The sequence below is a fragment of the Nerophis lumbriciformis genome, linkage group LG13 (genome assembly GCF_033978685.3).
Source record: "Nerophis lumbriciformis linkage group LG13, RoL_Nlum_v2.1, whole genome shotgun sequence".
Taxonomy (NCBI): domain Eukaryota; kingdom Metazoa; phylum Chordata; class Actinopteri; order Syngnathiformes; family Syngnathidae; genus Nerophis; species Nerophis lumbriciformis.
In genome coordinates, this window is record NC_084560.2 from 44,004,071 (window position 1) to 44,018,816 (window position 14,746).

At 43.6% G+C, this 14,746-nt stretch overlaps 1 protein-coding gene across 5 annotated transcripts in view; it reads left to right on the forward strand.

Moving 5' to 3' along the window:
• nalcn (sodium leak channel, non-selective) overlaps positions 1–4,223 on the forward strand; it is a 333,104-nt gene extending 328,881 nt beyond the window's left edge. For all 5 annotated transcript variants that reach the window (XM_061970749.2, XM_061970750.2, XM_072914538.1 and 2 more), the window contains one exon: positions 3,592–4,223. In XM_061970749.2, coding sequence (XP_061826733.1) covers positions 3,592–3,734 — 143 coding nt within the window. In that variant the 3' untranslated portion in view covers positions 3,735–4,223. The remainder of the gene's footprint in view (positions 1–3,591) is intronic.
• The last annotated feature ends 10,523 nt before the right edge of the window (positions 4,224–14,746 follow it).

Sequence of the window (14,746 nt, forward strand, 5' to 3'; positions counted from 1 at the left end):
AACCTTAACCCCAACCCTAACCCCTAACCCTCTAACCCTCTAACCCCAACCCTAACCCTAAACATAAAATTGAGCCCTAACCTAACCAACCCTCTTTCTTTATGCCTAACCCTAACCCCAAACTTAACCAACTATTTTTCTTTATGACTAACCCTAACCCTAACCTTAACCTTAACCTTAACCCTAACCCCAACCCCAACCCTAACCCTCTAACCCTAACCCTAATCAACACTCTTTCTTTATGCCTAACCCTAACCCTAACCAACTCTTTTTCTTTATGCCTAACCCTACCCCTAACCTTCACCCTAACCCCAACCCCAACCCTAACACTAAACCCTAGCCCTAACCCTAACCAACTCTCTTTCTTTATCCGTAACCCTAACCAAATGTTTTTCTTTATGCCTAACCCTAACCCTGACCTTAACCTTAACCCCAACCCTAACCCCTAACCCTCTAACCCCAACCCTAACCCTAAACATAAAATTGAGCCCTAACCTAACCAACCCTCTTTCTTTATGCCTAACCCTAACCCCAAACTTAACCAACTATTTTTCTTTATGCCTAACACTAACCCTAACCTTAACCTTAACCTTAACCCTAACCCCAACCCTAACCCCAACCCCAACCCTAACCCTCTAACCCTAACCCTAATCAACTCTCTTTCTTTATGCCTAACCCTAACCCTAACCAACTCTTTTTCTTTATGCCTAACCCTACCCCTAACCTTCACCCTAACCCCAACCCCAACCCTAACCCTAAACCCTAGCCCTAACCCTAACCAACTCTCTTTCTTTATCCCTAACCCTAACCCTAACCAAATGTTTTTCTTTATGCCTAACCCTAACCCTGACCTTAACCTTAACCCCAACCCTAACCCCTAACCCTCTAACCCCAACCCTAACCCTAAACATAAAATTGAGCCCTAACCTAACCAACTCTCTTTCTTTATGCCTAACCCTAACCCTAACCTTAACCCTAACCCCAACCCCAACCCTAACCCTCTAACCCTAAACCCTAGCCCTAACCCTAACCAACTCTCTTTCTTTATGCCTTACCCTAACCCTAACCAACCCTCTTTCTTTATGCCTAACCCTAACCCCAAACTTAACCAACTATTTTTCTTTATGCCTAACCCTAACCCTAACCTTAACCCTAACCCCAACCCCAACCCTAACCCTCTAACCCTAACCCTAATCAACTCTCTTTCTTTATGCCTAACCCTAACCCTAACCAACTCTTTTTCTTTATGCCTAACCCTACCCCTAACCTTCACCCTAACCCCAACCCCAACCCTAACACTAAACCCTAGCCCTACCCCTAACCAACTCTCTTTCTTTATCCCTAACCCTAACCCTAACCAAATGTTTTTCTTTATGCCTAACCCTAACCCTGACCTTAACCTTAACCCCAACCCTAACCCTCTAACCCTCTAACCCCAACCCTAACCCTAAACATAAAATTGAGCCCTAACCTAACCAACCATCTTTCTTTATGCCTAACCCTAACCCCAAACTTAACCAACTATTTTTCTTTATGCCTAACACTAACCCTAACCTTAACCTTAACCCTAACCCCAACCCTAACCCCAACCCCAACCCTAACCCTCTAACCCTAACCCTAATCAACTCTCTTTCTTTATGCCTAACCCTAACCCTAACCAACTCTTTTTCTTTATGCCTAACCCTACCCCTAACCTTCACCCTAACCCCAACCCCAACCCTAACCCTAAACCCTAGCCCTAACCCTAACCAACTCTCTTTCTTTATCCCTAACCCTAACCCTAACCAAATGTTTTTCTTTATGCCTAACCCTAACCCTGACCTTAACCTTAACCCCAACCCTAACCCCTAACCCTCTAACCCTCTAACCCCAACCCTAACCCTAAACATAAAATTGAGCCCTAACCTAACCAACGCTCTTTCTTTATGCCTAACCCTAACCCTAACCTTAACCCTAACCCCAACCCTCTAACCCTAAACCCTAGCCCTAAGACCTTAACTTTAACCCCAACACCAACCCTAACCCTTAACCCTAACCCTAACCCCAACCCTAACCCTCTAACCCTAACCCTAATCAACTCTCTTTCTTTATGCCTAACCCTAACCCTAACCAACCCTTTTTCTTTATGCCTAACCCTAATCCTAACCCTAACCCCAACCCCAACCCTAACCCCAACCCCAACTCCAACCCTAACCCTTACCCTCTAACCCTAACCCTAAACCCTAGCCCTAACCAACCCTCTTTCTTTATGCCTAACCCTAACCCCAAACTTAACCAACTATTTTTCTTTATGCCTAACACTAACCCTAACCTTAACCTTAACCTTAACCCTAACCCCAACCCTAACCCCAACCCCAACCCTAACCCTCTAACCCTAACCCTAATCAACTCTCTTTCTTTATGCCTAACCCTAACCCTAACCAACTCTTTTTCTTTATGCCTAACCCTACCCCTAACCTTCACCCTAACCCCAACCCCAACCCTAACCCTAAACCCTAGCCCTAACCCTAACCAACTCTCTTTCTTTATCCCTAACCCTAACCCTAACCAAATGTTTTTCTTTATGCCTAACCCTAACCCTGACCTTAACCTTAACCCCAACCCTAACCCCAACCCCAACCCTAACCCTTTAACCCTAACCCTAATCAACTCTCTTTCTTTATGCCTAGCCCTAACCCTAACCAACTCTCTTTCTTTATCCCTAACCCTAACCCTAACCAAATGTTTTTCTTTATGCCTAACCCTAACCCTGACCTTAACCTTAACCCCAACCCTAACCCCAACCCCAACCCTAACCCTCTAACCCTAACCCTAATCAACTCTCTTTCTTTATGCCTAACCCTACCCCTAACCTTCACCCTAACCCCAACCGCAACCCTAACCCTAAACCCTAGCCCTAACCCTAACCAACTCTCTTTCTTTATCCCTAACCCTAACCCTAACCAAATGTTTTTCTTTATGCCTAACCCTAACCCTCACCTTAACCTTAACCCCAACCCTAACCCCTAACCCTCTAACCCCAACCCTTGAGCCCTAACCTAACCAACTCTCTTTCTTTATGCCTAACCCTAACCTTAACCCTAACCCCAACCCCAACCCTAACCCTCTAACCCTAAACCCTAGCCCTAACCCTAACCAACTCTCTTTCTTTATGCCTTACCCTAACCCTAACCAAATCTTTTTCTTTATGCCTAACCCTAACGCTGACCTTAACTTTAACCCCAACACCAACCCTAACCCTTAACCCTAACCCCAACCCTAACCCTCTAACCCTAACCCTAATCAACTCTCTTTCTTTATGCCTAACCCTACCCCTAACCTTCACCCTTCACAACCAAGAACTCGCCCTCGATCATTAGCTGTTTATATTGTGGGAAATCGGACGTGTGAACAGGCTGTCAACACGTCACTCAGGTCCGCATGGAGCTGGAGGGGGGCGTGGCCTCCAGCTCCGCCTGAATTTCGGAGGGTTGGCAAGTATGCGGTATAGTACGGAATATGATTGATTAGTATGGCGGTACTATACTAATACCGGTGTAGTGTACAAGCCTAGCACGTACATAATCATACAGCATGTGTTTGTGTCGTCAGGTCGCACCAGTGTCAAGTCCATCGTGTGCAAAATGAACCCCGTCAACGGCGAGGCTTCCTCGGGTTCAGAGGTGAAGAAGTGGTGGACCCGCCAGCTGACAGTGGAGAGCGACGAGAGCGGCGACGACCTCATCGACGTTTAGAGACGAGGTGCATCGCCTCGCTCTGCTTTCCGTCTTCTTTTCCCCTCCTCTGAACAATGAATGATGCTTACCTGCTGACTGCAGCTTTCCTCCATGCCACAGATTATTCTTTTTAAAGCAGAGTTTTTCAAAGTATTTCGGGCCTGTTTGGACTGGCAGTGTCGGGTTGACGCCTCTGGGGGGGGGGGGAACGTGTTTCCTGTCCTCTCCCGGTGTCTCTTTGTAGGCACATCTGGCCAGAGCGAGGCATTAAGGACACGCTGGATCGATGAAGGGAAGCTGCTGTTGTTTGTGTGTTCAGCTGCAAGGCTGTTTTCATGTCTCTGTCTTGTGTTTCCTCTGGCTCTTCATCACACACACATTGCAATATGCTCACTTGATACTGTTAGAGTTGCTAGAAAAAAGAATATACGAGAAGATTTATGAATGTATTTCAAGATCAAAGTCTATCTTCTAATTAAAGGCCTACTCTTGTTTCGGCATTAATAAGATGTGCCTTTTCCATTTCTATGCCTTTTGAATGACTTACACAGCGGACATTACAGCTCCTACTAGGGATGTCCCGATCCAGGTTTTTGCACTTCCGATCCGATACCGATATTGTTTTTGCACTTCCGATCCGATACCGATACTGACCGATACTTCAAGTTTCAAGTTTTATTCACAATACCATATAACAAATACAATAGTAGTGAAATATCATCATTTAAAGATGTTGGTACGTGAAAGGGTCCCCCAAATAAGCTAGAAGAAGCTTTTGACAGGGGGTCCAGAGGATAGTATACAGGTAAAAGCCAGTAAATTAGAATATTTTGAAAAACTTGATTTATTTCAGTAATTGCATTCAAAAGGTGTAACTTGTACATTATATTTATTCATTGCACACAGACTGATGCATTCAAATGTTTATTTCATTTAATTTTGATGATTTGAAGTGGCAACAAAGGAAAATCCAAAATTCCGTGTGTCACAAAATTAGAATATTACTTAAGGCTAATACAAAAAAGGGATTTTTAGAAATGTTGGCCAACTGAAAAGTATGAAAATGAAAAATATGAGCATGTACAATACTCAATACTTGGTTGGAGCTCCTTTTGCCTCAATTACTGCGTTAATGCGGCGTGGCATGGAGTCGATGAGTTTCTGGCACTGCTCAGGTGTTATGAGAGCCCAGGTTGCTCTGATAGTGGCCTTCAACTCTTCTGCGTTTTTGGGTCTGGCATTCTGCATCTTCCTTTTCACAATACCCCACAGATTTTCTATGGGGCTAAGGTCAGGGGAGTTGGCGGGCCAATTTAGAACAGAAATACCATGGTCCATAAACCAGGCACGGGTAGATTTTGCGCTGTGTGCAGGCGCCAAGTCCTGTTGGAACTTGAAATCTCCATCTCCATAGAGCAGGTCAGCAGCAGGAAGCATGAAGTGCTCTAAAACTTGCTGGTAGACGGCTGCGTTGACCCTGGATCTCAGGAAACAGAGTGGACCGACACCAGCAGATGACATGGCACCCCAAACCATCACTGATGGTGGAAACTTTACACTAGACTTCAGGCAACGTGGATCCTGTGCCTCTCCTGTCTTCCTCCAGACTCTGGGACCTCGATTTCCAAAGGAAATGCAAAATTTGCATGGTTGGGTGATGGTTTGGGGTGCCATGTCATCTGCTGGTGTCGGTCCACTCTGTTTCCTGAGATCCAGGGTCAACGCAGCCGTCTACCAGCAAGTTTTAGAGCACTTCATGCTTCCTGCTGCTGACCTGCTCTATGGAGATGGAGATTTCAAGTTCCAACAGGACTTGGCGCCTGCACACAGCGCAAAATCTACCCGTGCCTGGTTTACGGACCATGGTATTTCTGTTCTAAATTGGCCCGCCAACTCCCCTGACCTTAGCCCCATAGAAAATCTGTGGGGTATTGTGAAAAGGAAGATGCAGAATGCCAGACCCAAAAATGCAGAAGAGTTGAAGGCCACTATCAGAGCAACCGGGGTCCACTTAAATTGATTCATGATACAGATATATACTATCAGATATATACTATCATCATAATACAGTCATCACACAAGATAATCACATTGAATTATTTACATTATTTATAATCCAGGGTGTGGAGGGTAAGTGTCAAAAAGACAGCCAAAAGAGTTTGATATGAGAATAAATCTAAAGTTAAAATATAGGGTAGAAATGCGCCCATTTGCAGGAAATGTAGTCTTGATTTTCAAAATGTTCTTTCAAGGCTTGCATGTCTACATTAAAACATTCTTCTTCATACTGCATTAATATATGCTACTTTTAAACTTTCATGCAGAGAAGGAAATCACAACTAAAAAAAATCACTAATTTTTTCATACGGTGTTGATCTGGAAATTTTTGCCTCAGCATTTTGATGGTGTGGGCGTGTGGCACCGAATGGAGATAAGCGTCTCGACAGACGTCACAATATTTGAACAATGATGACGAAAACTGTTTTCTCTGTCGTGTAGAAAATTGTTATGCGCTTATTTTTTTATTTGATTTTGTGCGTGGCATAGATTTGCCGTGCGCAGAGGACGTTTGAGCAAAACATGCTTGAAACTAGAATATCAAGTGTTGCAAAGCTGTGTCATCAACACTCACAAGTATAAAAATACTTTTTTAAAGTCATCATTTCTTATTTCAAGCATGAAAAAAAAATCATGATTTTGACACGAATGTGTCTCATAATTAAAACAGATGACAGCCAAATGGACTTTGCTGTTTTATTTTCAATGAAACAATAGAAAATATGTACTCATATAGTAGTACAGTTGGCACAGTACAGTAAACTGACAGTTAATATTTAAACATTTAACATTTCTAACAATTTTGAACAGAAATAGTTCATGCACATTCAGGTAAATTCTTCAAAATTACAATTAAAAAAATTTGGCCGGGGGCCGGGCTGTATATATGTGCACTAATTGACTGAAAGAGCACGCACTTGGCGCGATGATGTCATGTTGTCGATGGAAAAATGCATTTTTAGACAATATGATTTGCCTGAGCGGCTAGGAGACCCCGAGAGTAACAAGCGCTTGCCTTGTTGCCTTTCCATTAAGAACAATAAACTAGTTTTTAGTATAAGTTTGCTGGTTTCAAGAAATGTAATGCAGAGAATATTTTTCAATATATTGAGCAAAAAGTTTTTTGTTTTTTTGGGGGGTTTTTTATCTACCAAGAAAAGTGCACTTGTTATTAGTGAGAATATACTTATTTTAAGCTATTTTTGGGTTCATTGAGGTTAGCTAATTTTACTTGTTTTAGAAAGTCTTGACAAGCAGAATTTTCTTGTTCTATTGGCAGATAATTTTGCTTAGTTCAAGTAAAATACCCCTCATTTTAGCAGCTTTGCAACACTTGATATTCTAGTTTCAAGCATGTTTTACTCAATATAGGTCATCAAATCTCAGCAACAAGCTGTAATATCTTACTGAGATCATTTAGGACCAAAACACTAAAAACAAGTAAAACACTAACCCTAACCCCAACCCTAGCCCTAACCCCAACCCTAGCCCTAACCCTAAACCTAACCCCTAACCCTAACCGTCTAACCTCAACCCTAGCCCTAACCCCAACCAACTCTCTTTCTTTATGTCTAACCCTAACCCTAACCCCACCCCCAACCCTAGCCCTAACCCTAACCAACTCTTTTTCTTTATGCCTAATCCTAACCTTAACCCTAACCCCAACCCCAACTCTAACCGTAACTCTTACCCTCTAACCCTAACCCCTAGCCCTAACCCTAACCAACCCTCTTTCTTTATGCCTAACCCTAACCCCAAACCTAACCAACTATTTTTTTTATGCCTAACCCTAACCCTAACCTTAACCTTAACCCTAACCCCAACCCCAACCCTAACCCTAAACCCTAGCCCTAAACATAAACCGTAGCCCTAACCTAACCAACTCTCTTTCTTTATGCCTAACCCTAACCCTAACCAACTCTTTTTCTTTATGCCTAACCCTAACCCTAACCTTAACCCTAACCCCAACCCCAACCCTAACCCTAAACCCTAGCCCTAACCCTAACCAACTCTCTTTCTTTATGCCTAACCCTAACCTTAACCAAATATTTTTCTTTATGCCTAACCCTAACCCTGACCTTAACATTAACCTCAACCCTAACCCTCTAACCCTCTAACCCTCTAACCCCAACCCTAACCATAAACATAAACCGTAGCCCTAACCTAACCAACTCTCTTTCTTTATGCCTAACCCTAACCCTAACCAACTCTTTTTCTTTATGCCTAACCCTAACCCTAACCCCAACCCCAACTCTAACCCTAAACCCTAGCCCTAACCCTAACCAACTCCCTTTCTTTATGCCTAACCCTAACCCTAACCCTAACCCTAACCAAATCTTTTTCTTTATGCCTAACCCTAACGCTGATTTTAACCTTAACCCCAACACCAACCCTAACCCCTAACCCTCTAACCCCAACCCCAACTCTAAACCTAAACCCTAGCCCTAACCTAACCAACTCTCTTTCTTTATGCCTAACCCTAACCCTAACCAACTTTCTTTCTTTATGCCTAACCCTAACCAAAACTTTTTCTTTATGCCTAACCCTAACCCTGACCTTAACCTTAACCCCAACCCCAACCCCAACCTTAACCCTCTAACCCCTAACCCTCTAACCCCAACCCTAACCCTAAACATAAAATTGAGCCCTAACCTAACCAACTCTCTTTCTTTATGCCTAACCCTAACCCTAACCAACCCTTTTTCTTTATGCCTAACCCTAACCTTAACCCTAACCCCAACCCCAACCCCAACCCTAACCCTAACCAACTCTCTTTCTTTATGCCTTACCCTAACCCTAACCAAATCTTTTTCTTTATGCCTAACCCTAACGCTGACCTAAACCTTAACCCCAACACCAACCCTAACCCTTAACCCTAACCCCAACCCTAACCCCAACCCCAACCCTAACCCTCTAACCCTAACCCTAATCAACTCTCTTTCTTTATGCCTAACCCTAACCCTAACCAACCCTTTTCTTTATGCCTAACCCTACCCCTAACCTTCACCCTAACCCCAACCCCAACCCTAACCCTAAACCCTAGCCCTAACCCTAACCAACTCTCTTTCTTTATCCCAAACCCTAACCCTAACCAAATATTTTTTCTTTATGCCTAACCCTAACCCTGACCTTAACCTTAACCCCAACCCTAACCCCTAACCCTCTAACCCTCTAACCCCAACCCTAACCCTAAACATAAAATTGAGCCCTAACCTAACCAACTCTCTTTCTTTATGTCTAACCCTAACCCTAACCAACTCTTTTTCTTTATGCCTAACCCTAACCCTAACCTTCACCCTAACCCCAACCCCAACCCTAACCCTAAACCCTAGCCCTAACCCTAACCAACTCTCTTTCTTTATCCCAAACCCTAACCCTAACCAAATATTTTTTCTTTATGCCTAACCCTAACCCTGACCTTAACCTTAACCCCAACCCTAACCCCTAACCCTCTAACCCTCTAACCCCAACCCTAACCCTAAACATAAAATTGAGCCCTAACCTAACCAACTCTCTTTCTTTATGTCTAACCCTAACCCTAACCAACTCTTTTTCTTTATGCCTAACCCTAACCCTAACCTTCACCCTAACCCCAACCCCAACCCTAACCCTAAACCCTAGCCCTAACCCTAACCAACTCTCTTTCTTTATCCCAAACCCTAACCCTAACCAAATATTTTTTCTTTATGCCTAACCCTAACCCTGACCTTAACCTTAACCCCAACCCTAACCCCTAACCCTCTAACCCTCTAACCCCAACCCTAACCCTAAACATAAAATTGAGCCCTAACCTAACCAACTCTCTTTCTTTATGTCTAACCCTAACCCTAACCAACTCTTTTTCTTTATGCCTAACCCTAACCCTAACCTTCACCCTAACCCCAACCCCAACCCTAACCCTAAACCCTAGCCCTAACCCTAACCAACTCTCTTTCTTTATCCCAAACCCTAACCCTAACCAAATATTTTTTCTTTATGCCTAACCCTAACCCTGACCTTAACCTTAACCCCAACCCTAACCCCTAACCCTCTAACCCTCTAACCCCAACCCTAACCCTAAACATAAAATTGAGCCCTAACCTAACCAACTCTCTTTCTTTATGTCTAACCCTAACCCTAACCAACTCTTTTTCTTTATGCCTAACCCTAACCCTAACCTTCACCCTAACCCCAACCCCAACCCTAACCCTAAACCCTAGCCCTAACCCTAACCAACTCTCTTTCTTTATCCCTAACCCTAACCCTAACCAAATATTTTTTCTTTATGCCTAACCCTAACCCTGACCTTAACCTTAACCCCAACCCTAACCCCTAACCCTCTAACCCTCTAACCCCAACCCTAACCCTAAACATAAAATTGAGCCCTAACCTAACCAACCCTCTTTCTTTATGCCTAACCCTAGCCCTAACCAACTATTTTTCTTTATGCCTAACCCTAACCTTAACCCTAACCCCAACCCTAACCCTCTAACCCTAAACCCTAGCCCTAACCCTAACCAACTCTCTTTCTTTATGCCTTACCCTAACCCTAACCAAATCTTTTTCTTTATGCCTAACCCTAACGCTGACCTTAACCTTAACCCCAACACCAACCCTAACCCTTAACCCTAACCCCAACCCTAACCCCAACCCCAACCCCAACCCTAACCCTCTAACCCTAACCCTAATCAACTCTCTTTCTTTATGCCTAACCCTAACCCTAACCAACTCTTTTTCTTTATGCCTAACCCTACCCCTAACCTTCACCCTAACCCCAACCCCAACCCCAACCCTAACCCTAAACCCTAGCCCTAACCCTAACCAACTCTCTTTCTTTATCCCTAACCCTAACCCTAACCAAAAATTTTTCTTTATGCCTAACCCTAACCCTGACCTTAACATTAACCCCAACCCTAACCCTCTAACCCCAACCCTAACCATAAACATAAACCGTAGCCCTAACCTAATCAACTCTCTTTCTTTATGCCTAACCCTAACCCTAACCAACTCTTTTTCTTTATGCCTAACCCTACCCCCAACCCCAACCCTAACCCTCTAACCCTAAACCCTAGCCCTAACCCTAACCAACTCTCTTTCTTTATGCCTAACCCTAACCAACTCTTTTTCTTTATGCCTAACCCTACCCCTAACCTTCACCCTAACCCCAACCCCAACCCTAACCCTCTAACCCTAACCCTAAACCCTAGCCCTAACCCTAACCAACTCTCTTTCTTTATGCCTAACCCTAACCCTAACCCTAACCAAATATTTTTCTTTATGCCTAACCCTAACCCTGACCTTAACCTTAACCCCAACCCTAACCCCTAACCCTCTAACCCTCTAACCCCAACCCTAACCCTAAACATAAAATTGAGCCCTAACCTAACCAACTATCTTTCTTTATGCCTAACCCTAACCCTAACCAACTCTTTTTCTTTATGCCTAACCCTAACCCCAACCCCAACCCCAACCCTAACCCTCTAACCCTAAACCCTAGCCCTAACCCTAACCAAAACTCTTTCTTTATGCCTAACCCTAACCCTAACCAAATCTTTTTCTTTATGCCTAACCCTAACGCTGACCTTAACTTTAACCCCAACCCTAACCCCTAACCCTCTAACCCCAACCCCAACTCTAAACCTACACCGTAGCCCTAACCTAACCAACCCTCTTTCTAACTCTAAACCTAACATAAAATCTTGTTAGTGAGAAGAATGATCTTATCAGACAGCAAATAAGCAAATATCACCCTTATTTGACATATTTCCTCTTACCCTATTTTTCGGACTATAAGTCGCAGTTTTTTTCATAGTTTGGTCGGGCTCCAGTGCGACTTATATATGTTTTTTTCCTTCTTTATTATGCATTTTCGGCAGGTGCGACTTATACTCCGAAAAATACGGTACTTAGATTTCACTTTTTGCAGTGCATGACATGATGTTCTTTACAAGTGTATGTCAACTTTCGACCATGACTGTACACTTTTTTTTCAGGCGCACTCGTCTTTTTGTGCCCGAATTACTCTCTTCTCGTTAATTTGTCCGACAATGCGTCCGGGTTCCGGTTTGAGCTAATTGAGGAGTTCATAGCCAGACTTTCCCCCTGAACAAGAAGGCTTGTTAGGCTCATAATTAGCGCATTAAAAAAGAGACAGGCCCTTCATTTGTCCGTTCAGAAGCACGGAGCTTGATAATGAACATGAGGGGGACGGCGGAGAACCAGCGTGTCGGTGGGACGCCCAGTCGCTCTATAGAAATCCTGACTTTGGCGGTAGATTCCGGGCCGTGTGGAAGGAGCGAGTGCTCTCAGAGACATATGGTCCTGCAGGGAAACAGTGTGACATCAGGCCTCTTGATAATCAACTGTCTTTAATTTGCTCCCCCTTTTCTCCTCGCCCTTTTCTTCCAGCACCATCGTCGCCTCTTAAGCTCTACTTAACTCAGAACCGGGCTCATCAAAGAGCCTTTCTCCGCTTTTCTTCTCATTTGAGCCCTGCGTGGTGTAACATTTGTGCCTTTTAATTGCCTTCGCCTCGTACGGAGGCCCGTTGTTTCCCCCCCCCGCCCCCCCTCCATTGTCACTCTCCATCATTGCGTGTCCGCCGCTTTTTACTGAAGGCCAGAGCGAGTCACTTTGGTAATTGGCGAGGAAGTTCTTAAGTGCGGTGTCTGTCTGTGAGTCCAGATTACCTATAATTAAAGTCCACGATTGGCTGTGGTGACTCCTTTCCCTCCTGCGGAGATGTTGCCTTAAGAGCTGCGCCGCCGCATTGACAAAACTTGCCTCTCCTGATTGTACCAAACTACAACTTAAGACGCTAAACTTGAGCAGATCTGTAAAACCCAAAACCAGTGAAGTTGTCACGTTGTGTAAATGGTAAATAAAAAGAGAATACAATGATTTGCTAATCCTTTTTGTCAAGACTTGGACTATGGCTTGGTTTGGTCTCCCGTGGTGCAAATGAACATTTGGACCAGACATGGCGTGAAGGTGAAGACATTATTTATTTAACACTATAACTACAAAGAAAGGATCAAACAAAAAGCGCGCACAGGGGCGGAGGTACAAAACTAGACTATAAACACAAAACTTGCACATTGGCAGAAACTATAAACAATTAAACAAAACACTAACTGTGGCTTAATAAACAAAAACTTACTTGGCAAGGACATGAAGTGCGCAGAGGTGGACAGAGTGTGACATGGGTATGAATACGGGGATGTCGTCAGGACGAACAACAGAAAATGAATGAACTTAAATACTATGGACATGATTAGTGAAAGCAGGTGCGTGACTCAAAACGTGAAACAGGTGCGTGACGTGACAGGTGAAAACTAATGGTTGCTATGGTGACAAACAAGAGTGCACAATGAGTCCAAACGTGGAACAGGTTAAACTAATGGGTAATCATGTAAACAAGACAAGGGAGTGAAAAGCCAGAAACTAAACATAACATGACTTAAAACAAAACATGATTACACAGACATGACACTTTTCAATTGAATAGACTGCAAAGATATTTAATGTTCCAACTGAGAAACTTCAATTTGTTTGCAAATAATCATTAACTTAGAATTTAATGGCAGCAACACATTGCAAAAAAGTTGTCACAGGGGCATTTTTACCACTGTGTTACATGGCCTTTCCTTTTAAAGGCCTACTGAAATGATTTTTTTTATTTAAACGGGGATAGCAGATCCATTCTATGTGTCATATGATGTATTGTATGTATATATATATACACAGGTAAAAGCCAGTAAATTAGAATATTTTGAAAAACTTGATTTATTTCAGTAATTGCATTCAAAAGGTGTAACTTGTACATTATATTTATTCATTGCACACAGACTGATGCATTCAAATGTTTATTTCATTTAATTTTGATGATTTGAGGTGGCAACAAATGAAAATCCAAAATTCCGTGTGTCACAAAATTAGAATATTACTTAAGGCTAATACAAAAAAGGGATTTTTAGAAACGTTGGCCAACTGAAAAGTATGAAAATGAAAAATATGAGCATGTACAATACTCAATACTTGGTTGGAGCTCCTTTTGCCTCAATTACTGCATTAATGCGGCGTGGCATGGAGTCGATGAGTTTCTGGCACTGCTCAGGTGTTATGAGAGCCCAGGTTGCTCTGATAGTGGCCTTCAACTCTTCTGCGTTTTTGGGTCTGGCATTCTGCATCTTCCTTTTCACAATACCCCACAGATTTTCTATGGGGCTAAGGTCAGGGGAGTTGGCGGGCCAATTTAGAACAGAAATACCATGGTCCGTAAACCAGGCACGGGTAGATTTTGCGCTGTGTGCAGGCGCCAAGTCCTGTTGGAACTTGAAATCTCCATCTCCATAGAGCAGGTCAGCAGCAGGAAGCATGAAGTGCTCTAAAACTTGCTGGTAGACGGCTGCGTTGACCCTGGATCTCAGGAAACAGAGTGGACCGACACCAGCTGGACTGCTGCTGAGTGGTCCAAAGTCATGTTTTCTGACGAAAGCAAATTTTGCATTTCCTTTGGAAATCGAGGTCCCAGACTCTGGAGGAAGACAGGAGAGGCACAGGATCCACGTTGCCTGAAGTCTAGTGTAAAGTTTCCACCATCAGTGATGGTTTGGGGTGCCATGTCATCTGCTGGTGTCGGTCCACTCTGTTTCCTGAGATCCAGGGTCAACGCAGCCGTCTACCAGCAAGTTTTAGAGCACTTCATGCTTCCTGCTGCTGACCTGCTCTATGGAGATGGAGATTTCAAGTTCCAACAGGACTTGGCGACTGCACACAGCGCAAAATCTACCCGTGCCTGGTTTACGGACCATGGTATTTCTGTTCTAAATTGGCCCGCCAACTCCCCTGACCTTAGCCCCATAGAAAATCTGTGGGGTATTGTGAAAAGGAAGATGCAGAATGCCAGACCCAAAAACGCAGAAGAGTTGAAGGCCACTATCAGAGCAACCTGGGCTCTCATAACACCTGAGCAGTGCCAGAAACTCATCGAC